Source organism: Saccostrea echinata, unplaced genomic scaffold (assembly GCF_033153115.1).
Source record: "Saccostrea echinata isolate AGI-Se365-2 ecotype Australia unplaced genomic scaffold, CSIRO_AGI_Sech_v1 ptg000025l, whole genome shotgun sequence".
Lineage (NCBI taxonomy): Eukaryota > Metazoa > Mollusca > Bivalvia > Ostreida > Ostreidae > Saccostrea > Saccostrea echinata.
In genome coordinates, this window is record NW_026889774.1 from 11587345 (window position 1) to 11613778 (window position 26434).

General features: G+C 32.9%; 3 protein-coding genes across 4 annotated transcripts in view; 2 read left to right on the plus strand and 1 right to left on the minus strand.

Annotated features, from left to right (window-relative positions):
• Positions 1-6283: 6283 nt before the first annotated feature.
• LOC133192002 (uncharacterized) lies at positions 6284-8460 on the plus strand. Its single transcript, XM_061327821.1, has one exon. It carries the CDS (start codon positions 6311-6313, stop codon positions 7886-7888), a length of 1578 nt encoding a protein of 525 aa, XP_061183805.1. The 5' UTR covers positions 6284-6310; the 3' UTR covers positions 7889-8460.
• Positions 8461-9329: 869 nt separating this feature from the next.
• Positions 9330-14615, minus strand: LOC133192003 (zinc finger protein 85-like). The gene is made up of 6 exons (XM_061327822.1): positions 14550-14615; positions 14347-14434; positions 13177-13327; positions 12884-12961; positions 10331-12466; positions 9330-9875 (listed from the first exon to the last, which is right to left on the minus strand). Exons 2-6 carry the CDS (start codon positions 14395-14397, stop codon positions 9541-9543), a joined length of 2751 nt encoding a protein of 916 aa, XP_061183806.1. The 5' UTR covers positions 14398-14434; positions 14550-14615; the 3' UTR covers positions 9330-9540.
• Positions 14616-16608: 1993 nt separating this feature from the next.
• The window catches only part of LOC133192004 (trichohyalin-like), a 52285-nt gene continuing 42459 nt past the window's right edge, over positions 16609-26434 (plus strand). For both annotated transcript variants that reach the window (XM_061327823.1, XM_061327824.1), the window contains exons 1-10: positions 16609-16754; positions 23060-23133; positions 23506-23573; positions 24001-24108; positions 24247-24323; positions 24538-24661; positions 25013-25138; positions 25374-25405; positions 25504-25639; positions 26241-26312. In XM_061327823.1, the coding sequence (XP_061183807.1) occupies positions 16702-16754; positions 23060-23133; positions 23506-23573; positions 24001-24108; positions 24247-24323; positions 24538-24661; positions 25013-25138; positions 25374-25405; positions 25504-25639; positions 26241-26312 (870 nt within the window). In that variant the 5' untranslated portion in view covers positions 16609-16701. The remainder of the gene's footprint in view (positions 16755-23059; positions 23134-23505; positions 23574-24000; positions 24109-24246; positions 24324-24537; positions 24662-25012; positions 25139-25373; positions 25406-25503; positions 25640-26240; positions 26313-26434) is intronic.

A 26434-nucleotide genomic window follows, 5' to 3' on the forward strand; every position in this document is an offset into this window, starting at 1 on the left:
TTGCAACTGAACGTCACCATCTCTAGCTATCTGCAGGTCCAGTCCAAAGATTATTTCTACCTATGTAGCTACATAAAACTAAACCTAATCCAGGTAGGTATTTTTACATACTTTTTGCTTTACTTAATATTTTATATCTCGTCTTTTTTTTCTCTTATTTCTACTTATTTACTTAAATTTTTTTTATATTTAAATAAAGCATTTCTTCTTTTATCCGTTTTAAGTTTGAAGTACATGTAATGATTTTTCAAGCTTTTTACTCTATCTTAATTTAAGTTGTTTTTTTTTTTCAATGGTGTGTTGTAAAAAGGACTTCTTTTTTCAGAGGAACAAGACGGCTTGAGATATCTCAAAGGCTATAAAAACCTCCCTCTGTATCTCAATTTAGCTATGAACATTGAAAAGTTTGCTTTCTCTCTGAATAAAAAGAAGTCACTTTCCCAAAGTTTTTTTTATTTAGAGACCACATCATTTGAAGTACCGGGTATATTTTCTTATTTTTTTTCCTTCTTTTTTTAAAAAACAATTTTATCATATAATATAATATAATCTGTGGCTCAAAGTATTTTCAGTATTTTATTTAAATTTTCATTAAAACTGCAAAATTCTACAAAAATTGAAAAAATGAAAATGGGAAAGAAAACAATCTAAAAACAATACAAATCTGTGAACCGGGCCTAAAACACAGATTCTCGGAAACTCCAAAGGTGGAATCAGGTGCCTAGGGAGGAGTAAGCATACCCTTTCGACCGAACAGATCCGCCGTGATTCCTATGTGTATTGGTCAACTAGACGGAATATTTAGTCAGATTTAGAATAAAAACAAAAACCTACGAACTGGTATGAAATATCTGTCAAAATAAGCACAAAAATTACCCAATATATGGTATTTTAAAGAAAGATATTCTTTCTTTCTTCTTCCTTTTTCTTATTATATTTTTTTGATGGCAAAGCTTAACGAAGCATTTTTTCTTCCTTTCTTATTGAAGTAATAAAATCCTTTTTATTATCCATTCCTTATCATGTTTATTTCCTTTTCCTTTAAATGATATTTTGCTAAATATCTTATATCTCATATTTCTTTCTCTTATTTCTATTTGAGATATCTCAAAGGTTATTAAAAAAACCCTCTGTATCTCAATTTAGCTATGAACATTGAATAGTTTGCTTTCTTTCTGAATAAAAAGAAGTCACCCTCGCAAAGATTTTTATTTAGAGAGCACATCATTTGAAGTATATTTTCCTATATGTTTTTTTTAAAAATCTTTTTAACATAATGGGTATTTTCTGCAGATTGTTTGTTTTTCCCGCATTTTCAATTCCACTTAAACAGCAATACTCTTTTGCTATGTTTTAAAAACTGCAAAATTCTACTAGTATGGCAGTAAAATTTATAAATCTGCCAGATAATACAATTGCATCTTCAAAAATATATTATTTATTATTCTCTGACAAAATTTTGTTTGCATTTTGACATAGATGATTCTAAAATGAGCCCAGATGATTACCACTTTATGTGTAGAAATTTTAAACAGCAAATTTATTTTCTTGTCGTCCATGAGTTTGATTTTATTTCATTGTTCAGTATAATGAAGATAAGACTAAGACTTCTACATGTATATGCCTTCTATATGGTCTTTCAAATACATGCATTTTTGAATGCATGTTATCACATTATGTCTCAGTTTTGTAAAATAGCTAAAATACAAATACATGTACTTTTCAATGCATATCGTATTCCCTGAATAGGGGAGATGTATATGTAAATATGGTTCATTAAATGCATAATTACTGAAAAATATCACCACTGTATATCCGAGTTTTTTTTTTTAATTTGAGGAAGAGGCATGCAGAAACATACTTTTTTGAATACCTTAAAAAATATATCATCACTGTAAGTTATTTTCTGAATAGGGGAGAAACAATCCAGTTCATTTTCTTTTCTTTTTGACAAATTTAATGCATCATTGCAGAAAAAAAGGTATCAATTTCCTTCTTCTTCTCATTATTATTAATTGGAGAAGAGACACTCCAGTAAAATATTTTTTTGCCAAAGAATAATGTGTTTTGTTAGAAAAAATATGGAATTATTATACTAAGTAAATAATTCTTTTCATACCGGGAGAGATATGCCAATACATTATTTCTCAAAATTTTATGCACAATTGCTGAAAAAAAATTAATATAGTGATCAAATATTTGGTATTTTATTAAGCTGTCCAATATACATAATGCATATTTTCCCACATGTTCATCTTTTCTCTTTATTTTTGTCCCAGCAAGACCTCACATGCTTATTTACTACCTATTTCGTTTTTAAATTTTTTATTCAACCAATTTTTATTTTTCTATGTTAGAAATACTTGATACTATTTACAATATGATATGTTAAATAACATTTTAAAAAGAAAAGAAAATTAAAATGTAAAGAAAATGTATAAATAATACTATTAATCTTTGGTTAGCACATATAAACGATATGCACCTTTTGCAACAAAAATAGAATTAATGGTACACAAAGGTTTTCTAGAGATTCAATTTTTCTCTACTTTTTCCTGTCTGAAAAGCATGCAAAGAGATTTAATTGTAAAGCATATATATACAAAGAGATTTAAAGCATGCAGAGATTTAATTAATTGTAAATTGTCTTTTTTCATAGGTTTTCTAGAGTTTCTTTTTTTCCTCTCTCTAGTTTTTCCTTTCTGAGGAGCATTAAAAGTGATATGATTGTAAAATGTCTTTTTATAGGTTTTTCTAAAGTTTCTTTTTTTCTAGCTTTTCCTTTCTGAGAAGCATGAAAAGTGATATAATTATAAAATGATGTATTTTACATTATTTACATTTTCGTGTTTTATCTGAGGGTGAGACATTCAGAGGCGTACATTTTCGAATAAATAATTGCTAAAAACAAAAAAAACAAAAACAAAACAAAAAACAAACAAACAAACAAAAAAGTTACTTTCTGAATAGTTGAGAAACTGAACAAATCATTGATTTTCTTTTCGACAAATTTAATGCATTATTGCACGAAAAAGATATCAATTTTCTTCTTCTCATAATTATAAATTGGGGAAGAGACATTCCAGTAAAATCATTTTTGACAAAGAACAATGTGTTTTGTTAAAAAATATATAAAATCACTTTACTAAGTAAACATTTTTTTCATACCTGGAGAGATATACCAATATATTATTTTTTTCAAAATCTTATGCACAATTGCTGAAAAAAAATATAGTGATCATATTGTATCATTATTACCTTTTTGGTATTTTATTAAGCAGTCCAATATACATAATTCGAATTTCATATTCATTGTATTGTACCATTAAACAGTCATTCATATTTGTTTGCATTGTATGATTATTCATTTCACATTTTATCTCAAAATAAAGCCATGACAAAAACTGCCAAATCATTGTTGCTTTATTCTATCGAAGCATATTTTTTTTTTTTAATTTTCACCTGTTCTCTTTAAGTTTGTCTAGCAAGACCTCACAATGCTTTATTTACTACTTATTTTATTTTTATATTTTTATGCAACCAATTTTCATTTTTATATGTTAAAAGTACTTGATGCTCTTCACAATGTAATATCTTAAATAACTTTTATAACGACATTTTGCAATTACAATAGAATTTCTAGTACACGTAAGTTTTCTAGAGATTCAATTTTTTCTCTAGTTTTTCCTGTCTGAAAAGCATTCAAAGAGATTTAACTGTGAAGTGTCTTTTTTCATAGGTTTTCTAGGGGTCCTTTTTTCTCTCTAGTTTTTCCTTTTTGAGAAGCATGAAAAGTGATGTAATTGTAATATATTTTTTTATTACATCAAGTATTGATGTTTTATGATTCAAATCAAAATAAACTTTGCTATGTGACTTTCTTGTCGAGATTTTAATTGATATTTCTTGTTCCGAAGAAACTGTAAATTAAAGCATAATAGATATGCAGCTTGAAATAGTTTTGATTTGATACTCCAAATGAAAATTAAATACCCCCTACTTTGCAATCTGATTCACAAGAGATATCTAAAAATATTAATTAAGTAAGTTCCTAGATTTGATCAAACTAGGGCCTGTTCTTGGATAGGAACTTTGTCAAGAATATGACAAGTGTGCAGACAGCCATCTGCAGTTTTTTAGACCTACGTGCACTCTTCTGAGTTTGAAAATTATTATTGTAATTTTTTCTTCAAAACCTTATATAAAAATTCACCATTCTAATTCATAACAACCCATGGACATCCTTTCATGTCAAATGAAGATGAACTAGATTATTTTATTATAGACATATGGTTCAAGTACCTGTACAGTTGTATTTTTCCAATTCAGACATCAAGAAAGTATAGGTAAAACATGTACACCTACATAATCCAGGGCATGGTCCCAGTAATTTTTTCTACCTAAGGTTGAGAGGTACAGAAAATATGATAAGATACCATTTGTTATTTAAAAAGAAAAGACGTGAATTTCAAATAAGATTGCATGTATCTACTTTTCAAAAATGGAGAAGAAAATAAAGATAAAAGATGGGGGGTTTACAGTTTCGTTAAGATTTTCTTTTTGTGCTGAATGCAACAACATACGTAGTTGTAAACAAGTGGAATATCAAAGGCGAAGTGCAAAGTCCAGAAATCAATCAATTCCCTGCGTTTTGTATACTTCGGCTACATTTAAACAACAAGTCATACATTGGCATGTCAGGGTTTTCCGGCGAAAAAATGTTTAATACATGGGTTTTTTTTTTCACTTATAAAATAGATAAAATTTATTGATACTCAGGGCATACAAGTAAAGAATAATAAACACAAAAAGAAATTCAAAATTGATAGCAGAAACATGTCGATATTAAAAGAAAAGAAACTAACTAAAGAAGATGATGATGATTATAGCAGATGGGAATTACCTATAATAAATGCTTAAAAACATATATAATTAGCAATCGTACAAAGAATTTGTAACATGTATATTTGTACTGGAGTATTAATATTATTATTCTTATGCATTTATTTGGTCCTTTTAACATTATATAATTCATTATTTCTTATCTAAAAAATATTGATTAAAAAATTACCCAGTTTGATAAGCAATAGTGTTTTTCTTAATCCACAGGGGGTTGTATTAAATTTCATCTTAAACGCTCAAAAACTAAAGATATCATCTGGAAACTGTTTGCATGAATTTATTACCTTCACCTTTTGACCTCAAAATCAATGGGGGTCTTCTTTAGGCCATGGGGAGTTGTGGTATAAAACTGCAAATGCAAAAGCTCTTGAAAAGGCTTTTTAAGATATATTGTACGGAAACGAAAGTGTTCAACTCCGACAGAATGTATGAATATCTGACATTGAACTTTGACCTCAAAATTAATAAGGGTCTTCTTGACCAGAGGTAGCTGTAAAAATTTGATTTAAAATTACACCACAAAAAATCAACTGAAAATGAATTCATGCAAATATTCATAACTCCATTTTTTATATGTCTTTAGTCTATTATGATCAGCGTTGATATATATATATATATATATATATATATATATATATATATATATATATATATATATATATATATATATAAAACATTTAATACTAGAAATGTACTGCAAACGTTTATAGGTGTAACAATGAGCGAGTCAGAATCTGCCAAGAATCACATCTTCAATTTTTTCTTATACTAGTATACCAATAGCATCGTTTTACAAAGGGAGCAGAATCCTGTTTTATATTCAGCACAGAAAAAATGGGTATTATAATGTGGGGAGGTCAACCAAATGGCTAATTATGTGTGTGTGTGTGCGCGGGGGGGGGGGGGGAGGGGGGAATGAATTGGATGCACTAGCTACATGTGCAGGTCTGTGTTTGTCATACATATAGGCAAGTGTTTTTCTTGCTTGATAGTTGATAAATATAGTACAGATATATTTGTAAAGTACTTATTCCTATGACTTAACCATGCATTGCGTAATACATAGCACTTGAGTTCTGCATGACAGTGGTGTTTTGAACCCTGGACCAGGAAAGAATTGAATTTGATCCTGCTACAGCTAACTTTATGAGCAATACTCTCTGGATACAATTAAAACAAGGAAGTTTTTCCTCGGGTGAAACGGAAAAGGATGTGCCATATATGTTATATATAAATTATAGCTGGTCCTTGAAAAATAAATACTTCGAGACTTTGTGAGCTGCAATATGAGCTATTTTTAAACTGAAAATTTTCATTGAATGTTGAAAATTTTGTTCTGTCGATATGTGACTAACGGCTCAAGTTTGAACATTGTTTGGAGTTTTAGTTATTAAATTTTGTTGTTTACATGTCGATTTCACAATTAATGGATGAACAACAGCAAGACGATTCTAATTGCCCAATATGTGCTTATCAATTTTCCACTCCAGATAAAGTTCCGAAAATTTTACCCTGCTCTCACACGTTCTGCAGTCCTTGTATCGACAATATTATAGCCGCCACTCCTTCCAATTCAGATTCCTCTGTAAAGTGTCCAATCTGCAGGCAGGACGTCTTCATTCCGAAAGATGGGGTCCAGGGATTTTTTGACAATTATTTTAAATCCGCGCCACAACAAGAGGAGACGTGTGATATCTGTGGTGCGCGAGAGGTACGAAAGCTGAAGCATTGTCATGAATGCAACAGTATTCTGTGTAGCGTTTGCCACAAAAGTCACCATCACAAAGATGAGAAAAAATTCGGCGATTACGACGAGGACAGCGACGAAGAAAACGATGGTCATCGTGACTTGCGAATTCTTCGAAGAATTGGAAATGCTTATCGAAGTACTGTGAAGTCTGCGTTCTTCGCTTACCTCAGTACGTCATTCAAATGTAATAATTTTGAGCGTATTCGAAAGATAATTCCAGATGACAAAAACGAGTGCTGGGTTCTGACAAATAGACCATTCGTAGCTAAGTTTTCCCGAAATGGCCAGGAGATGTACCGAAAATATGTCGAAAACGTACTCCAGGACATAGCTCGATTTAGTGATGGTACACTTGTTTTAGCCTTCTCTAGTGGTGAAATTCTGTTGCTGCAGGGGCAAGAATTAAGCTTAGCTACAACCACAGAAAACAGCGTCCCCATCTCACTGTACGCGTACGATGATGGTCGTCTATTGATTGCTACGCGGCCTCACTCTAGTAACACCCATTTAAACAACAGCGGTCTATTTATCACGGACCAAATGCTGAAGAAGATCCAGCCACTCGACGTGAACTTTGGTCTTTATGAAGTGTCATCAATGACTGTAAATGAGAAAACCGGACAGGTCGCTCTCTGCGAAACGACAAAAAAGTGTGTTTATTTCGTAAGTACAGACAAAAAGTTCAAGTATCCTAAAGTGAAGAAATATACTGGAAAGAGGGGGCTACAAAGACTTGAGCAATCGGAAGATAGTATTAATATCACGAATAGCTACCCTTTCCAACCACGATCAATTGCAAGTGACCAGAATGACAACTTCTACATACTGGATGCAGGGACAAACCTAATCCATGTAGTGGACGAGGAAGCAACGTTTCAATCTATTGTTATAGCCACCATGTCTGGCAGTATAAGTTGTTTCAACGTGGATTCACATGAAAATTTGTGGATAGGCGACATCTCTGGTCAGATCAGAGTGTTCAGAATGGAGCGATACAATTTTCTTGGACCAGAAGAAACACGTATAGAGGTACCGATTGGTGGCGGTGGCCCGGTGTCTATGGAAGACCTCGGCAGGTTGGGTTTGCTAAGAGTTGGACGGTCAAGCTCGGGAGGATTAGAACTTCCTGAAGGGTTTGATCTTGGTAGTGGACTAAGGGAGATGTTATCTGGTTCGTCATCGAGTCGAGAGGAGCCGACTCGAATTCGAGACAATTTCATAAGAAACACATTTTAATTACCCAAATCCCAGTGTGTAAATAGAATTTGTACATACAACTTTTATAAAAAGACAAAATTGACTTTTAGATTGCTTATCTGCAGACTTGGTGTGTTCTTTAAAACATAAGTTTTGCAGTGAGTTAACAATAGTGCAGCATTGTAGTCCAAAATTTAGATTCCATTCCTAGACATTTCCTGGAAAACGACATGTTTGCACAATCTTCTTCCGTTATAATACGCCGCCAAAAGGAAGACTGAATCTATTGGAAACAATGTGTTCGAGAAGATCGGATGTAATTTTTTCCTTGTCTGCATTAGGGGTTGCGCACTGTTGAAAACCAAAGCAAGAGATTACAATTTAAACCATGCTTAACTCGTAACTTGCAACGATAAAATTAAATTCCTTAACATTAATATCTCAACTTCCGATGTTATTTCAACAAGGAGCAATTACAATCTAACGTTTCTAGAATCTGAAAGGACCAACAGATTACATCATGCTTGGCCAATGTTTAGAAGTACATATGACATGTAACATTCAATCTAGAATCTACGTGATGATTTTGTAACATTCAGAAAAGACAACGAAGCAACATGTAATAAACTTATTAATTATTACAATTTGTTGGCGTTATCTATGCCCTTTCAAATGGCAAATTCCCAAGAGATAAATGATTAAGTCCGTATGTGCATGGTTGCGTTTTTTTCCACTGTGGCGTACACAATGTGAAATATATAATTACAGTATATATGGCGCAAAGGGGAAGAAAAACCAAGTTTAAAAAAGACGTACCACACCTATATACATATAGGTGTGGTAGGTCTTTTTTAAACTTGGTTTTTCTTGACTGAGTGTCAGAATCTTTATTTTAACAACTTTTAAGTGTATTTAAAGTAGATTTAAAAAATTTTTAAATTTATTTTACATTTAACAATGCGGAAGACAAGCCCCTATGATATGGCGTACACAATGTGAACTCTCCCTCTCTCTGTATATATATTTATATGTATATATATATATATATGTTACGGCGCATCTTGGAAGTTAAGGGTCCAAAGATACTGATCAAAGGTACGTTCTGTCAAGATACTGTTTACCTTAAAGGTCAGAGTTCAAGGCTGTGACAATGTACATAATGTTCTAGAAACACCTCAAGAGTAGCATTTGACCTTTCATTCATACAGTACCCACTGAAAAAATTCTACATTGTCAGAGAAAAGCATTGATGTTAGTGTAACAAGGACAGACATCAAAAAACAAAAGCAGTATAATTTAATAAGCTTTTTGCTGTGTTTGAAGATGTAAATGTGTTTGGGAGACACACCCCCTTCCCCATTTTCAGAGAAAAAAAATTAAAAGCAATAGAATTTGTTTTTTTTAGAGACTGACAAGAAACATACAGCTTGCATTACTGAAGGACTCCCATAAAGGGGTTTCAACTACTGAAACACTAATCATCAAGAAGAAACAATTTTATTCTAATTCACATACCATAAAAACTAAAGTATTTGAACATGTAAATAGAAAATTCAAAACTTTTTGCTGTTAGAAAAATATAATATTTCCTTTTATCAGGATCACAGTTTCTTATTAAAAAATGGTGGATGGCCAAAGATATAAATATCAACAACATCCACTTGTCAACTTTGTGTCAGATTTAAAAAAAATCATTTATACATATAATCTTGAGAAATATTGGCATGGACTTCAAACTCCCCAATAGTATTGGTATTCTGTACTTCAACTGTCTCTGCATCATCTGTATTTAGAGAGGACCTCAAAAATTCCACAGCAGCTGCCGATTCCTGCAATCTGTCTGTGTCATCTGCTTGAGGTGAGTGGGATCTGAGGTGCTTCTTGAGGTCCCTATTGAAAATAAAGCCTTTCCCACAGATATTGCACAGATGGGGCCTCACTTCCTGGTGAATTCTCTGGTGGGCCCTCATGTTACTCCTATCGGAGAATCCTTTATTGCAGTAGGCACACTTGAATGGTTTCTCTCCTAAAATTAAAGGAAAAAGAAGAAAAAAATTCTTTGGACAAACACTATTTATTTTCATCATATTGGTTATCCCTATTTGTCTAGCACAAAAAAATCCATTATTGCAGTAGGCACACTTGAATGGTTTCTCTCCTAAAATTTAAGGAAAAAGAAGAAAAAAATTCTTTAAACAAACACTATTTATTTTCATCATATTGGTTATCCCTATTTGTCTAGCACAAAAAAATCCATTATTGCAGTAGGCACACTTGAATGGTTTCTCTCCTAAAATTTAAGGAAAAAGAAGAAAAAAATTCTTTAAACAAACACTATTTATTTTCATCATATTGGTTATCCCTATTTGTCTAGCACAAAAAAAAATGAAACTCAAAAAAGCTATGACTCTTAGAAATTGAAAACTTCTGTTATCAATATTTCATTTACTGTTGATTGTAAATATACCAAATAAAACAAACCTGTATGTTTATTCATGTGACTTTTCAAGTCACTCTTGTCTGAGAATAATTTTTGGCAAACTTCACATGTATAGACTTTAAAGCCATAACTGTTCACATCCTCCAGTTTAAGATGCCTAGAGACAAAGTGGGATCTAAGGTAATGTTCAGTTTTGAATGCCCTTCCACACTCTGGGCAGATCTTTGCTGGTTTGTCATTATGGTGGGTGAGTTTATGGGTGTATAAACCACACCTCTGATTGAAGGACATCCCACATGAATCACACATATAGGTCTTTTTATTCAGGTGGATTTTCTCGTGTTCTTTCTTCCCACTTCCTGTTATGAAAGCCAGATCACAGTACTTGCATTTAAAGGGCCTGGCTCCCAAATGTGACCGCTTGTGAGCAGCCAGGGACTGCCGAGCACGAAAGGATTTTCCGCAATCGTCACACAGGTAGTGCCTGTCATTGGAATGAGAGTTCATATGAAAAGTTAAATGACACTTTTCGGTAAAACCTTTGCCACAGATATCACAGATATGTGGAAGCTGTGCCAGGTGTTTTTTGGCGTGTCTGGTTAGACTGTCTTTTGAATTGGTGACAAAGTTACAAAACCTACATGGAAACATCCCTGTGTCATCGTGTTCCATTTTGTGACGATACAAGGCCATTGCCTTCTTGAATATTTGTCCACATAAATTACATGCAAGATCATTTGAACTCTTGTCACTCTGTGATGCAGAGGTGGGAATGTCAGATGATGTATTAATTTTAGAAGCACTTTCTTGTTCCACGTTTGTGCACTCAAAACGAGAAGAGCCTGTTTCCATGTCTTGTTGAACATAATGTAAGGATAACTCGCTCAGCTCACTACTCGGAACACTCATTCCACTATGTTCCACACTGATTTCAGCCATATTTTCTGAAACTGTCAATTCCTTGTTGGAACAAGAAACTTGATTGTTTTTATGCATTTCCAAATGCTTTTCGAAATTTTTCTGGTAGGCAAACACTTTATCACAAATCGAACAGTTAAAGCTAGTCTCCTCGGGTACCTCTGGGGCACTGCAGCTGTTCTTTTCTTTATGATATTGTAAAGCCTCCTCTGAATCGAATCCATGTCTGCAAGTCCCACATGAGTAGACCAGAGATACCTTATGAATAGCTGTATGGGCAGACAACTCCTTTTCAGTACGAAAATTCTCGGAACACACATAACATTTGAATATTTTTAAATTTTCATGACATTTCATATGTCTCTTAAGGGAAAAAACTGAACTGAATTGAACCTGACAAAGTTTACAAGTTCTACTTTCAACTTCATTTATCCCATTTTCCACATTCATATCATTCTTTGTATTAATACTACATTCAGGTTTTGAAGAACTTTTTCTTCTGGTTTCCAAAGCAGGTTTTCTGGACTGAAAATCATGAACACTAATATGCTTCTGTAGTATATCTCGCTTATTACATACAATGTCACAAATTTTACATCGAAGTTTCTTCCCTGCATGGATGACAACATGTCTCATCAAGGTTTTTCTACTCTTAAGTTGTTTGTCACAAAACAGACAGTTATGTCCCGATAACTTTCCTTTCTCTTCAGTTTTCCCATTTCCACATTCCTCATTCTCTTCAGTAGCATTTTCCCTTTTTCTCCTCTTTTCAACTAATTCAGCCCTCCTTCCTAATTTTTCTCTTGTTTGTTTATTCTGATTATTTATTTCATCTCCCTGAATAATTTTGTCATATTTACTCCCTTTCTGACCAGATCTTCTAAGATTCTTCCCTTTCCTTTTTAACTCTGATCGTAGTACAATTCTGACGTCATCATTCTTTTCTGTATCCTGTAAACCCCCTGATCTCTCCTTACTGTTATTCTGAACCCCTTTTTTGACGTCCAAAGACCTGGGGCTGCAGACATCATTCTTTACACTTATTACCTTATCTTTAGATTTTTCTGGGATATTATTACACATTGGTGCTTTGTTATTAGAATTCTCTTCCTTGGAAAGCTGCTCTGTACTTGAAGAATCTTGTTCATCTTCAAATGTTTCACTGGGATCAAAATCAGACACATTGTCGGCTTCAGAACTTATCTTGTTATTTTTGCATTCTCTATCAGTGTCCTCCAAATTTCCGTGTAAAAACGTTTCTGAAAAATAAAATACATTTCATTGAATTAGAACTTGTTCTCTCCTAGCTTAAACTGCTTGTGGGCTACACATCTAATAAAATATCAAGACTAACATTGCCATTTTAGAATTCTACCTATGCCATCTTTTATGCAATGTCATTACATTCTTTGCATAGGATGTGTGCAAGAAGATCATATGTTGACAATGATTTATGCATAGAATTTTTCTTGGAAATGAAAGAACAAAAAAAAAAAAAGCAAAACAAAAAGAAAACAAAAAATCATCATCCTTTTCACAGACTATGATGAAACAAATCGTTTTACTTTCTTAAAGGATGAAGGAAAATCTCAAGTGCAAAGAAGATAATTGATTTCATTTCATTTTAAATCTTGTACTCTTGTATAAATAATATATAAATTCCAGTTGAATTGTACCTATATCGTTAATAACCAATCTACTTGTATCTTCTTCTTGGTTTTCTTCATAAACTATTTTATCTGCTGCATATGTATCTACAAGAAAAAAAATCTGTTTAGGTTTAATATGTTGTTATATTTAATGAAAAATGACTCTTTTTCTTTAAGTTTTTTTTTGCAGATTATACTAATCAAATACTGCATAAAACAAATATTTTTCTGTGTGATGCATGTTAGAAGGGAAAAAACCCAAACAAACCCTATACTCTTCAATAAATCAATATCAAGTAAATAATTCCACATTAATTTACCTGTACAGAAACTGATGAAACTTTTCACTGTATTCCTGTTCACTAAGAGAAAGTTCCTGCCAACACCACTACTACAATGGTAAATTTTCTGATTTTTTGGATCCAAGGATAATACTATAGAGGCATGATCTGCTGTCTCTAGCATGGAACACTAAACAAGGAAAATTTGACATAATTAAATGTACACACCAATAAAACATACAAATAATTATGAAAGCATAATATTAAAAAAAAATAATATTCCATGCAACAGTATTAAATATCTTATTTCTGTACTTTTTGAAATAGCCATTACTAGCTTCTTTTGAAACAAGAGGCACATAGGCCACAACACTCACCTGAGTAACTGTGACCCTGCTGTTCTTGACCTGATTTCCCCCTTTTATTACCTATTCCCCCCCCCCCCCCGGGTCATGATTTGAATAATTTAGAAATGAGAATCTACACTACCCCAGTATGCTTCCACTAAAGTTTCAGATTTTCTAGCCCAGTGGTTCTTGAGAAGAAGATTTTAAAAGATTTTTCCTATATATTTTAATGTTAAACTTAGATTCCCTAATGTGGCCCCATCCTACTCCCAGGGGTCATGATTTGAATAATTTAGAATTTACACTACCTCAGGATGCTTCTACATAAGTTTCAGCTTTTCTGGTCCAGTGGTTCTTGAGAAAAAGATTTTTAAAGATATTTTCTACATATTTCAATGTAAAATTTGGATTGTTATTTTGGCTTGCCCTACCCCAATGGGACATGATTTGTACAAGAATCTACACTACCCCAGGATGCTTCCATTTAAGTTTCAGCTTTTCTGGCCCAGTGGTTTTTGAGAAGATTTTTTAATGATCCCACCCTATTTTTGTCTTTTCTTGATTATCTACCCTTGGAAGGGGGCTTGGCCCTTTATTTTATCAATTAAACTCCCCTTCACCCAACAATGCTTTGTATCAATTTTGGTAAAAATTTGCCTAGTGGTTCTTGAGAAGAAGTTGAAAATGTGAAAAGTTTATAGACTGACAACAGGTGTTCAGAAAAGCTCACTTGAGCTTTCAGGTGAGCTAATAAAAAAGCACAATGTTTTGAAACTACTGGAATTTTGCCTTTTTTCTCAGAGATTATACTCCATTGTCATATTGTATAATAATATCCACAATTAACAGTCACAAATATTACCAGACTGGATATCGAAGAACCAATTTCATCCATTTTGTACTTGGTCTCCATGTTGCTGAATTAGTATTGATGATTGACATGAATCATTCTGAAAAATTGAAAAGACATTTTTATTCCACGATGTTCACACTTCTGGCAAGTGATATTACGAAAGCTTGATATATAAGGTAAGCAATTCCAGTCCTGATCAACCAACAACTTACCAAAAAAGGATAGCACAGATTGGTATATTCCAAGGCTTAGACCCATGTCTTCCCCATCATCACCTGCAAAAAGTACCTTACATGTATTGATATAGAATAAATGTTCCTTATAACCTTACCTTCATAGATCTATGTAAATCTTTATGCCACATGTAAAATATTTAGTGCCTGTGTAAGGCACATTTATTTGTTATGTATTCACCACCAAGTTTTATTAAAATTTGACAGAAATTTTAAGCAAGCTACCTAGCTAACAGATGACAAATCTACCTGACCACCATATCTCTGCTTTTTAATTGTCTTCATTACCTTACTCTCACCTGGCAGTTTTTTTTTTATACACTCAGTTCTAGTTACAGTAGACGTCACGAAATACAGTCAAACCTCATTATCTCAAACTCGATGGGACCGAGAAAAAACTTTGAGATATTCCAGGGTTTGAGATATCGAGGGTAAAATACTTAAATATGTAGTAAGGAATTCCCAATTACTTCGACAAATCCATGGTATTCGAGATATCCATGTTCGAGATACCGAAGTTCAACTGTAATACAGGGATAAGTGAGAGTGTATAACAGATTTTACATACTCCCCATTTTTCTGATTTTGAACAGGTGCTCTTGCAACTGAACATCACCATCTCTAACTATCTGCAGGTGCAGTCCAAAGATTATTTCTACCTATGTATCTACATATAGCTACACAGACCTACTCCAGGTAGCTATTTTTAGCTTTACTTTTTGCTTTACTTGCATTTCATGGCCAAACGCAGGAACAGCACAATATGGTGATTACCAAATTTCTAGATACAGTCACACTGACAATAAATACAACAAAAAATTTGGCCAAAAAATGATTACGTTCTAACTTATCAATTTTGCATCGAAAATTACATCCAGTTTCATTTTCTGATAGCTAAGAATCAAAACTAAGTCTAAAATGTCTTCAAATCTGTATCAATTTAAAACTTATCTTCATGCATTCTTAGATAAAATGTTTTTGGGATGATTTTTCATGCTTTTCCTCTCCATTCTCCACCGGCCTTCATAAAGTTTTCAAATTAACACCCTGAATTTTGCAGTGCAAGTGCACAAAATGATAAACCACAAGTTTGACCTATTCTAAATATGCCCCTCAATTATTATTTCATTTTACTTTCAAAGATAGGTTAAATTCATTATATTTTCAAAGATACGTAAAAGTAGGTGTAAGTAGCTACTTCAAGTAGGTTTAAATACCTAGGTAGCTATTTATAGATATGTAGTAGAAATAATTAATCTTTGGACTGGACCTGATCTGATCATGATCAAATGCATATGATGAGGTCTAACACTTTAACTTATGGTGGCCACAATCTGCAACATGATGTGGTTACCCATCTAACCGAAGGTTTACCATGCTAATTGTAGCTTAATCTGCATGAAATGGACAGATGGAAGGAAACTTTACGGCATCACTTGAAAATCCAGATCACTTACTAGTGAGGCAGTGTATGTACCCTACGGGCCTATATAATATTTACTGTCCACTACAAATTATAAGAACAACAACCACGACTGTTGAATGGAGCACATATATGAATATAATCTGCATTCTGTGCAGGTTTCCTGGAGTTTTAAATAGATCTTATATTAAACGAGTTAAAAAAAAAATAAAAGGGGGGGGGGGCTTGGTATTTTCATGGGCAAAAGAATTAAGGCTTGAAGAAATCTAAAGTTACAATAGAAAATTTGATCAAGCACTGCATATCTTAAATATGAAAGTATATAATATAAAAATATGCAATGCATAAAATACAGGTCTCTACAGGTAAAAATTAAGGAAATTCGAGCTGAATACATGGGTTTGTGTGATTTTTTTTAAAAATAGAAATTAGTTTCAAGTATTTGTTAATGACATAAACTACCTGCCAAGATGAAAATGTTGAAAACTGAACACGACTAAACAACTTCAGTGAACTTGTACCCTTTGCCTACGGTGCATGCAATTTTCGGATGACATCTGTCTTTTTTAAAAAGGGTAAGAAGTTCCGATGGACAAATTCAAAACATCCGCATGCGCAATTAACCATTTTAAAGATGGCGGAAAGTTGAAAACTTTCAAAGAACAGAAAGAAGCATGATTCTACCTTGATAAAACCAGGTTAAAAAGAATGAACAGATCGAAGTTGTACAATGCAACTTTACCGTTAAGTGCTGATGACAGGTATGTAATGTTTTGATTTTAAAATATACTTTGAAAATTTGAAAAAAGAAACTAAATATTGTATGACACACCTTTGAAAAACTAACGATCATTAGCATTTTGTTTCCCACTTAAGCCTTCACTCAATTGTATCAGAAGAGCCAAAGTCTAAATATAAAATTAGGAATTTGAAATATGGGTAAAAAATGTTACAGAAATTTTATTATTTACGTGGATCAACCAGAAAAATAGCATACCAATTCAACCATGTCAACCAACTAAAAAGTAATAATTGTTTTATTACATAGTATCGAATATCAAATTTACTGAAGTCTCCTAAAAACACTTCTTCAATAACTTCTGTTGCAGATAGGTCCAACAGTTCAAATTGTCTAGTTTCCAAAGGTGTCTTTAGATAATTTATCCTTCGTAGATTTGCCAGAAAGTTTTTGTGTTAGTTGCTCAGGTCGCTCCAAACATCACAGCAATTGTTTACAGTTATTTGAGGTGTCCTTTGTGATGTTGCTATCACTTTAGATATGATTTGGTTGAGTCAATGTGATGTTTCAGGATGGTCTATATTTGCTGCATGTGTATGACCTAGTCTTGGGATTCAGTATTGGTTGTACCCTTGGGTTGGTTGTGGCCTACCTGATCATTGGTTTCTTCAAAATTTGTACAGTCTTGATGAAATTCTATTCTTCAGAAGCTAACTTGTCTTGTTTCAATCTAATGTTTTATTGTTAAAATGATACTGTCTTACGGACCTGCATCCTCACAATGCCAGGGGTCTGGAATCCGCAGGTGGTCGTTGAACCCCAGAGAAACTTCATTTGATATTTTAGGGCTGACTGCAGTGATGTCTTTCAGGGAAATTACAAATCTTTATTGTTTTTTTAATCTCTCTACCAATCACATTAAGGCTTTTCATGATAAACAACTTGGAACACGTGCATTGAGGTGTCATATCTGTTTTCTTTCTGTTCACATTTTTCAAAATAAAGGAAAACTGGAGACCAACACCATAAGGTTGAAAATGCGGAAGATTCCCATGTGTGGATACTGAACGGTATTCAATAGGGTCTCCATATATATCAGTACTACTAATCATGGCTTTGCTGTACTTAAACAGAAGAATTTTAAAGATTTTTTTCCCCAATGTTTTCCGATGTAAAACTGATCTCTCATTGTGGCCCTACCCTACCCACCCTAAATTTGAACAAATTTATACTACCTGAGGATGCTTCTATATTAATATGACTAATCATAGCTTTGCTGTTCTTAGCAGAAGATATTTTGAAGATGATTCCTATATATTCTTATGCAAATCTTTGACCCTCTGCTGTACCCCCAACCCCTGGGGGTCACAATTTGAACCAAAGAACTTAAGGAACTATTTTATTAATCATAAAACATACATATTTCATTTATTTCCTGTACCTTAATTCTTATGTCATAAAAAGTTTCAGAGACAATGTAAACTGAAAATATAAATTGTATAAAATATAACTGTTTAATAAGCAGATTTTCATAGGTACAAAACCTTTCACATTTTATTTTGTAACATAATGACAGCCAAGTCTGTTCAGTTAAGACTGTGTAGATTATTCACTCTGTGTGATTAAATAACATATTAACTATTATGGACTTCAGTGAATGGTCAATATGTGGTTATAAGGACCCATGTCAAGAGATATTGACCTCAGACACAGAAAATGATAGCGACCGGGCTGTGTCTGAGGTCAATATCACTTGACATGGGTCCTTATAACCACATATCGACCTACACTGAAGTCCATAATTGTATAATACTGACATTTCTTTTTGCTGTGCATTATGGTATCAGCATGCTTAATTATTAATTTCATTGCTAGCTGCATTTAATATAGCACATGTCATTTGATTGATAATTAAAGATGATAACATCCTTACACCGTTCATTGAATTTAGTCAGAGGCATCACAATTATTTTTTACCTAAAAGTAAACCTCCAGAAATGCTTAAGGTAATGTTGAAATGGTAACTTTCACTTGTGAATATTATGGTCTAGATATTTATTTCTGAGGTAAATTGAGAAATATTGACTGGTTACTTTTCATTTCACTGTATTAAAACATTACAAAGGCACACAATCTAGATAAAACTGAAGTCAATAATATAAGTACATGTACTTTCATTTATTAGGAAAAAAATAACTGAATTTAGTTATGTCCCTGAATGCTATAGAATTTATCTTTTTTTTTATGTGTTTAAATTGAAAATAAACATGATAAACATTTGCTTTCTTAGGTTTGATACTCTGATAAGAGAGATAACTCTTAATGACATATATCTCTATTACTCTTTTATAAATAGATTTGTCAAGTTGAAATGTCTTTTTTGTTTAGTTTTGCCCAGCAAGCTATTGTATAATTGTTTGTACTTTACTTATAAAATACATTTCTTTTGGAAAATCAGAAAAGTTCAAGCAACATTTCATATGATTGAGCAGAGGGTTTATGAACCTTAATTGATTTAAGTATAATGTACATGTACAAAATGTGAAGTATTATAATTAATTTTATTTCTTCCATCTTTACTTGTTAAAAGTAGAGAGTTCAGTATATACTGAGCAATGTCACTTGTCTGACACATCTAGGAAGTGAGAGTCTGGTCCATTGGATATAACAGGTTTTTGTACTTTATTTTTGTATTGGTTGTGCTGTGCAAAATGCAGATCTGGTGTAAAGATTAATGATCTCTGTCAACCTATTTAGTAAAGCATTGAGTTCTTTTGTTAACTTGTTAGGTGATCTATTCAAAGTAAAATCTTCCAACGTCATGCACAGTAAATTTTTTCATCATCAGTATAGACTTTGGCCTTGAGCAGAGGAAAACACGGACCTCTGAAAACAGAGGTGGGATCAGGTGCCATGGAGGAGCAAGCATCCCCTGTCAAGGGGTCTAACCCTTGTCATGATGGGGTAAATGGAAAATCCGTACACAATTCAGTATGGAATATATGACCTAACAATAGTATGTTTGAAAGACGCTCAACATATGACCTATTGATTCCTTATTCATTCAGTTATTTCACCTGATAAACTTGTTTCATAATGGTGTTTTATTTATTTATCTTCATATATGCTGCCATTTTCTACTTTTGTCGTTGTATTACCATGATGTTTTTAATACAGTATGGTAAAACATGAAATAAGTCATAAATTGAACACTATATTAAAAAAATATTTTTTAGTAATTCTGTAAATTTGGTGCAATTGTTTCTGAAAAACATTCAAGTGAAAGAAAAACTGTTTGTTGCATGTATGAACTTCTGTGTTTACAAGAATAGCTTGTATTATATAGATGATCAGATTAAGAATAGAAAAACTATAACCCAATTGAGAGGCCTTTGGACATTTGACTTCATCATTGAACCAGATAGATTTTCATCAGATTTATCCAACGGACTGTAAAGTTGCTTTTGGAATGGACTGTTAGAGTAATGGTTGGGGGAGGGGGGGGGGGGGGGGATTGGCGATGACAGGTTGTTCATAGGATTGTATGGGCGTAGAAATAATATGGTTGAAAGTGCTTAAGTTTTATGCATAGGTGTTTTAACTCAAAAAAAAAATTGGGCTGTAGTGTCTTATAGCTGTTAGCATGAATAAATTAGATGTGTGTCAATATTTCAATTTATATTTCTTTTATTTGAGAATTTTACTACATGTCGTTTGCTGAGTTTAAGTGGCTGAGCTTATCATGAAAGGTTTCTTCATTTTGATGATGGATGCCAGGAAAAATTTCTTTCCTGACGTAAATGAAAACTATTTTTGTAAGTTGAGAAATCGTCTGAAAAGACTCAGTTGCTCATCTGCAAAAAATTATCATTAATAGTCAAGCGATAAGTATTCCTTTGGAAATTCTCTGATTTTCAGACAAAAACCCAGGGACATGTAATATATGTGCATTTTGAAAATTTTAATCAAATATAGCAAAGTTTGTTCCCTGGGTAAATTTTCTGCTATAGACACCTTCATCACTTGTTATGTTCTTTCGTAATGGCTTTGTGCACTATAGGAGTGTTCCTGGTCAGCTGTGTAACTGAGAAGATCATTTCTTGGCTATTGATCTGAACAGCACCCTGTGGAGTCCTTGGCATTTAGACACCAGCCAGTCAAACAGCACATATAATTTCATACATACACATACCATTGGCACATTGAATGAGATAGCCCAATTACCAGCTACATAGATAAAGACACTGGTATCATCATGCTCTTGGATTCAGCAACACTAGGGGTTACCCAATCATAATCTGCCAAGAATTGAGAACTATTTATATCTTTTGGCTGGTGTGTGTGTAAAACTTGTGTCATTCAATTGTGAATATCCTGTGAAAACTTTAGGAGTGAAGGATGTAACTTCCTGTAGGTTGTGTCAAATCAAAATCTTGCACATGTGTGCTTGTGATTCAGGAGTTACTGATTGTGATGTGGAACAAAATAATTCTGGGAATTACGTAGTAAATACAGGGATATTTTTATAGGAGTAAAGGTTTGTGTATTTTGGTTATTGATATTGGGAGTGTGAATGGTATTTCATTCATTTGACCACTCCTGAACATACAAGATTCTGAAAACATCTTGTTAGTTTCATGTATACATGTGGCCTGTGAGTTTGTTTACAGCATGTAGTTTTATCTGGGTCAGCCTCCAAGTATACTTCTTATCTTCTTCAGACATCAGTTTCTTTGTGAAAAGAAAACCAGTATTTCTAATCTATTTGCCTTCCCCCTAATTTCCTGATAATGGTTTAATTGAATTTGGTGCGAATCCCAATAAAAATAGTTCCAATGGGAAAAGAAGTTTTTGTAGCCAGATTTGATGTTGGTAGACTGAGTGTGGTTTTGGGGGAAGAATGGAGAAGGATTCATGATCAATTCACAAAGGTGATGGAGTTTATACTGTTATGTTTTGTTTCTGGGGTATAAGAATGGGGTATTAATTTGGGAATGACTTGGCGTGTGGCTGTGCTTTTAATATGCCTGATTGAGATCATTGGTTCACAATAGATGTAAGCCGATACTGTCAAAAGATACTGTCAATTTGGCAATATGGGGGCCTTGTGCCACGATCAAACCATTTAGTTCAGTTGTTGTCATGTGTCATTGGCAGACTTTAGCACATGGCTTTGTTTCAAAATAAAACATGATTCAAGATTAATATTTGGGTCTTAAGAAATCTACTTCCAAAATAATATTATCAAAGTAATGAAATATCTGAAGTTAAATGGTGTCATAACATTACCCATGTGATCGTTAGACTGATCGTGTGAAAAATGTAATTAACAAGTTGGAGAACGAAATTGAACATTGGTTATTAATTATTGGACAGATGGTGCCATCTGGGAAAAGACAACTTAAGATACAAGACAAAAAAATCAATCATATGTGATGCATGTTAGAAAAGACAAAGGTTTTTTTCCGAGGATGGACAAAGCAGGAAATATTTAACTGATGACTGCTTGCAACTTCCTATACAATGTCAAGGACACTCAAAACTTCATTGTGTGTGTAGCTTGTAAACGTGTCTCAGATATTGGAATTATAAGTATTTTGTCATGATAGGGATTAAGGTAGGACAGAAATAGTAGATTTGTGATTCATTGTGTAATATTGAGTTTTGTCAGTTGTTACAATTTTCCTCATGATGATGCTCACGAAGTACACGATTTGTGTGTGGGTGTCATGTGCAAGGTTCTGATTGAGCTTTAACTAAGCATCAGTTTTATCTTTGCCTAGTCTGGCTATATTTGAAGTTGAAACTTCTCAGAATTATGTAATATGCTGAATGACTGGTTGGGTTTTTATTGATTGTGTTTTGAAGTAGGGGAATAAGACATCTCTGATTTCTGATTATTGTTGCTCAAGCCATATAGTGTCGACTCAGAGAGGTGGAATTTTTTTCATAAAGTCACAAAATTAATACACAAAATTGGTAGTTGATTACACCAAAAAATTCAGCAATGGTGAGAAATGCTTAGAAAATTATTCCATTATTGAGCTAACCCCAAGATTGCAAGTCATATTCTTGTATCAGCTACATAATTACATTGATTGAGAATTTATGAGAGAAAAAAATAAGGTGTTGAAAACCACCAAAATCACTGCAATGTGGAACTGCTATTCAGCAATAAGTATGCAGTGCAAAAACTTAAAGTAGATTTCAAATCTTCTACATTGTCAGGAACAATTCTTTTTTCTACACTTCAATTGCCCTTTTGTTTCTAATATGTACCATAATAATTTCTGTACAGAATGTTTAAGTTTTTTGTATGTTTTGTAGTTTGAACACAGATAAATTACAAATGGATCTAAACTCTGGACCTTACTTAGAGTACCCTGATGGGACTGTGCCAAGTAAGTAGGAAAAATGGTACAAAATTCACTATAGTAGAAAGCTATTTTATTAGGTTACTATCATGAGCTGATTTTCAATATATTCATTAGGTCTCTTTTTGGGTAAAACCTTGTGTGGATTCATGATACATGTATGTATAATGTAAATACAATAAAGTATTTTTGTTTCAAATATTAGAATCTTTGGACTTTGAAACTTCTCCCTAAATTTCTCGGAGGGAGAAGTAACGTCTCCTTAAATTTTGGGTCTAGGTTGGTTACTGTATAGTATCTTGAAATCAAAAGAAACTGTGTTCAGTATGGAAAATTATTTTATACAAAGAAATGACAATGTTCCAAAAATTATATTTTCTGTTTGATATTTTTTCCCAGTGGTAACCAAGATGAACACAGGGCGGATGTCACCAGTTCGGTCCAGGACCATGAAGGAATATGATACAGTAAGATAGCAGGCCACAAATTATCAAGTCTTTTTACATTACCTATAGGTCTTAATCTTACCTATCTCTTTTCCTGCATAAGTTTCTCATTAAAAAATTGTTGTTGTTATTAGAGAAATTATTAATGGACATGTATCAGCATTATGTTCATGATGTTTATACATTAATTTGAATGCATGAGTTTTTTTTAAGAAACAGAGATGAGTTAAAAGAAAAAAAAGAGAATAAGGATTAAAGTTAAAGATTTTGTAGTTAGTTGTAGTTAGTTGACAGATATCATGAAATTTCTGTATGTTTACAATCAATGGATGAAAGAGAAAGAGGTACTGTGGTTCACCACTGAATGTAAGACAAATAATAAAGAATGTGGTACTGTTGTATATATGCAATAGTTAATCAAATTTCCTTTTATTTTTACTTAAAACAGCAAATAACAGAATTAAAGAAAGAAAACTTTAATTTAAAACTGAGGATTTATTTCATGGAGGAGAGAATGCAGCAAAGGCTAGGAGATGGAGACGATGTGTTTAAAATTGTAAGATTTTCTTTTTCTTTAAATTTTCAGTGTCTGGCATAAGTATATCGATTATTTATAAAGGCTTTGAAAAATAGGAACCATGTCTTTTAAAATAAGAATTTTTGCAGAAAATGATACTTATGTCTATATTTATAGAATATTGAACTAAAAGTAGAAGTGGAGACCTTAAAGAAGGAACTGAAAGAAAAACAAGAATTATTGAAAAAAGCCTCGTAAGTATTTTATATGTTAATCATTGGTTGGTTGATTCTTCTGCAATGTCTGTAATGTTAGGTGTAAGAGATACTGACCAAATGAGAAAAGATTGTGCATCAGCTGTGACCAAAGTCCTTATCTCCTCTCTGTAAAGAAAAAAAACTGCAGAGTATTATAAATCAGGAATAAGTGAAGGGATGAACAAAGTCATTTTATTTTATTTTTCCCTAGTGAAGCCATAGAAACATTGTCCACAAAACGTGAAGAAGACCTACAAGAAATGCGCCGAGAAATGGAGGAGGAAATGAATGAAGTCAGGCAGAGGCTGGAAGAGGAAGTGGAGTGTAAAAAGAAGGTGACAAGAGATTGAGAGATTGTGTCAATTGTTTTTTGGTTTTTTTTTTATTTGTGGGGCCTGATTGATATCTTGCTTTATTGATTAATAATCATGTTTCCTGAAATGACTTGTATTTGAGATGGAGAGATTACTGGTATTTCTGTTAATTTGTTGTGTTTGATTAATCTTTTATTGTAATAATTATTAATTTTATTATATGTTGAACAGACGAGAGGTTGAAATGAACCATTTATTACTTCATCAACCCAAAATAGGATGCAGAAAATAAGACGATACCTGTCAATTGATTACAGAGTTTATTTAGTTTGTTGTAAATTTATGTGATTTCCTGCTTTTTTATTCTGTCAGGAGGTTGAAGCTTCCCAGAAGTCCCTACAGGAGGCTACTCATCAGCTGGCTGACCTGGAGAACCGGAATGAACAACTTCTAATGGAGATTCGGCAACTGGAACAATCCAAGGAGATCCAGATGCAGGTATGTTGGAAAATAGAAGATGATAAGTCACCTATAATAAAAATGAAAGTAAAAAATAAGTTTCGGGCTTAGTTTTAGGAGAATCAACAAAATTATTCAAGAAATAGTATGGAGCATATAAAATATACATGTATAAATAAGTGAAGATACATATAAATTGATTGCATGGAATTCATAATAAATTGATTAAAATTTATCCATTTTTTAATGCAATGCTTTAATTTTTTATATTCAGTCATTAAAGGAAGATTTGGATGCACAAAAAAGGTAAGGCTTATTTACTTGTACATGGCTGTCTATCCAATGGAAGTGTATTAGTCATTTGTGGTTGTGGGGAGATTGAATTTTTTTTTTTCATCTTTAAGGGAGCTGGAAGCTCAAATTGAGGAGAATCAGAAGAACTTAGGACAAGCGGACCATCTTCAGAGGATTAAAGAGGACCTAGAGGAAAAAGTGGAAATGTTGGAGAAAGAGTTGTCAAGAAAAGACCGGGATATGGAGGTTTGTGCACAGTTTTTGGATATTGTACATTCTGTGAATAAAACTCACTGCATTTTAGAAAGACATGTTTGATTTTTCACTTTGTGCATGGAAAGTTTGTAGTAATCTATAATTTAAAGATAAAAATTTTCATTATTCTAGAGAGTTTAACTTGAAAATTCATATTGAATCAAGTGCCAAAAACTTTTGAGTGTGCATTTTTAATGCAAATAAAGGTGTAAACTTCACATACTAATGCAGGGAAAAAAATCTTAAGAGTAAGAAGCGCTTTATCTTAACGTAAATCCATCTCTTTTTTTTTTAATAATGAATCATCTTGGAATAACTTCTTGATGCTGATCATTTTAGGATATTAGAACCAAGTAGCTAGTTTGAGAATTTTTCAATAGGGATTGAATTATGTTTGCTTCTTGTTTTAATTTTTACATTGATGTTATGGTTTGAGATAAATAGGGGCAAAACTGTAAGGAAATAGAATTATATAGTTGTTGAATGTTTTCATGTGAATGTAAATTGTAGATAGTCTCTTTCCTCCATGCCCGGACATGATTATTTCTGATCATCACTGATCATGTTTGTTTTCTTTCTCTCTGACATGCAGCATTTGTCATGTATTGTCAAAGACACCACACAGGTAGAAAGTGAGTCCTTCCTGGCCCCCCGCCATTTACAGGTGGGTCTCATCAGTAATTACGCTAGAATTACCAATGGTAGACGGGCCTTATCTGCACCCACTAACATTCACAGTAGAGCAATCCTATCTAACATTGCAGTAGAAATGACCACTTACTGGCA

Coding starts and splice junctions, on each gene's coding strand:
- LOC133192003 (XM_061327822.1), bottom strand. CDS start 14,397: ATGGAGACCAAGTACAAAATGGATGAAATTGGTTCTTCGATATCCAGT. Junction 12,962..13,176: donor TTTCATCAGTTTCTGTACAG/GTAAATTAATGT, acceptor TTTTTCTTGTAG/ATACATATGCAGCAGATAAA. Junction 9,876..10,330: donor TCACATGAATAAACATACAG/GTTTGTTTTATT, acceptor CTTTAATTTTAG/GAGAGAAACCATTCAAGTGT.
- LOC133192002 (XM_061327821.1), top strand. CDS start 6,311: ATGTCGATTTCACAATTAATGGATGAACAACAGCAAGACGATTCTAAT.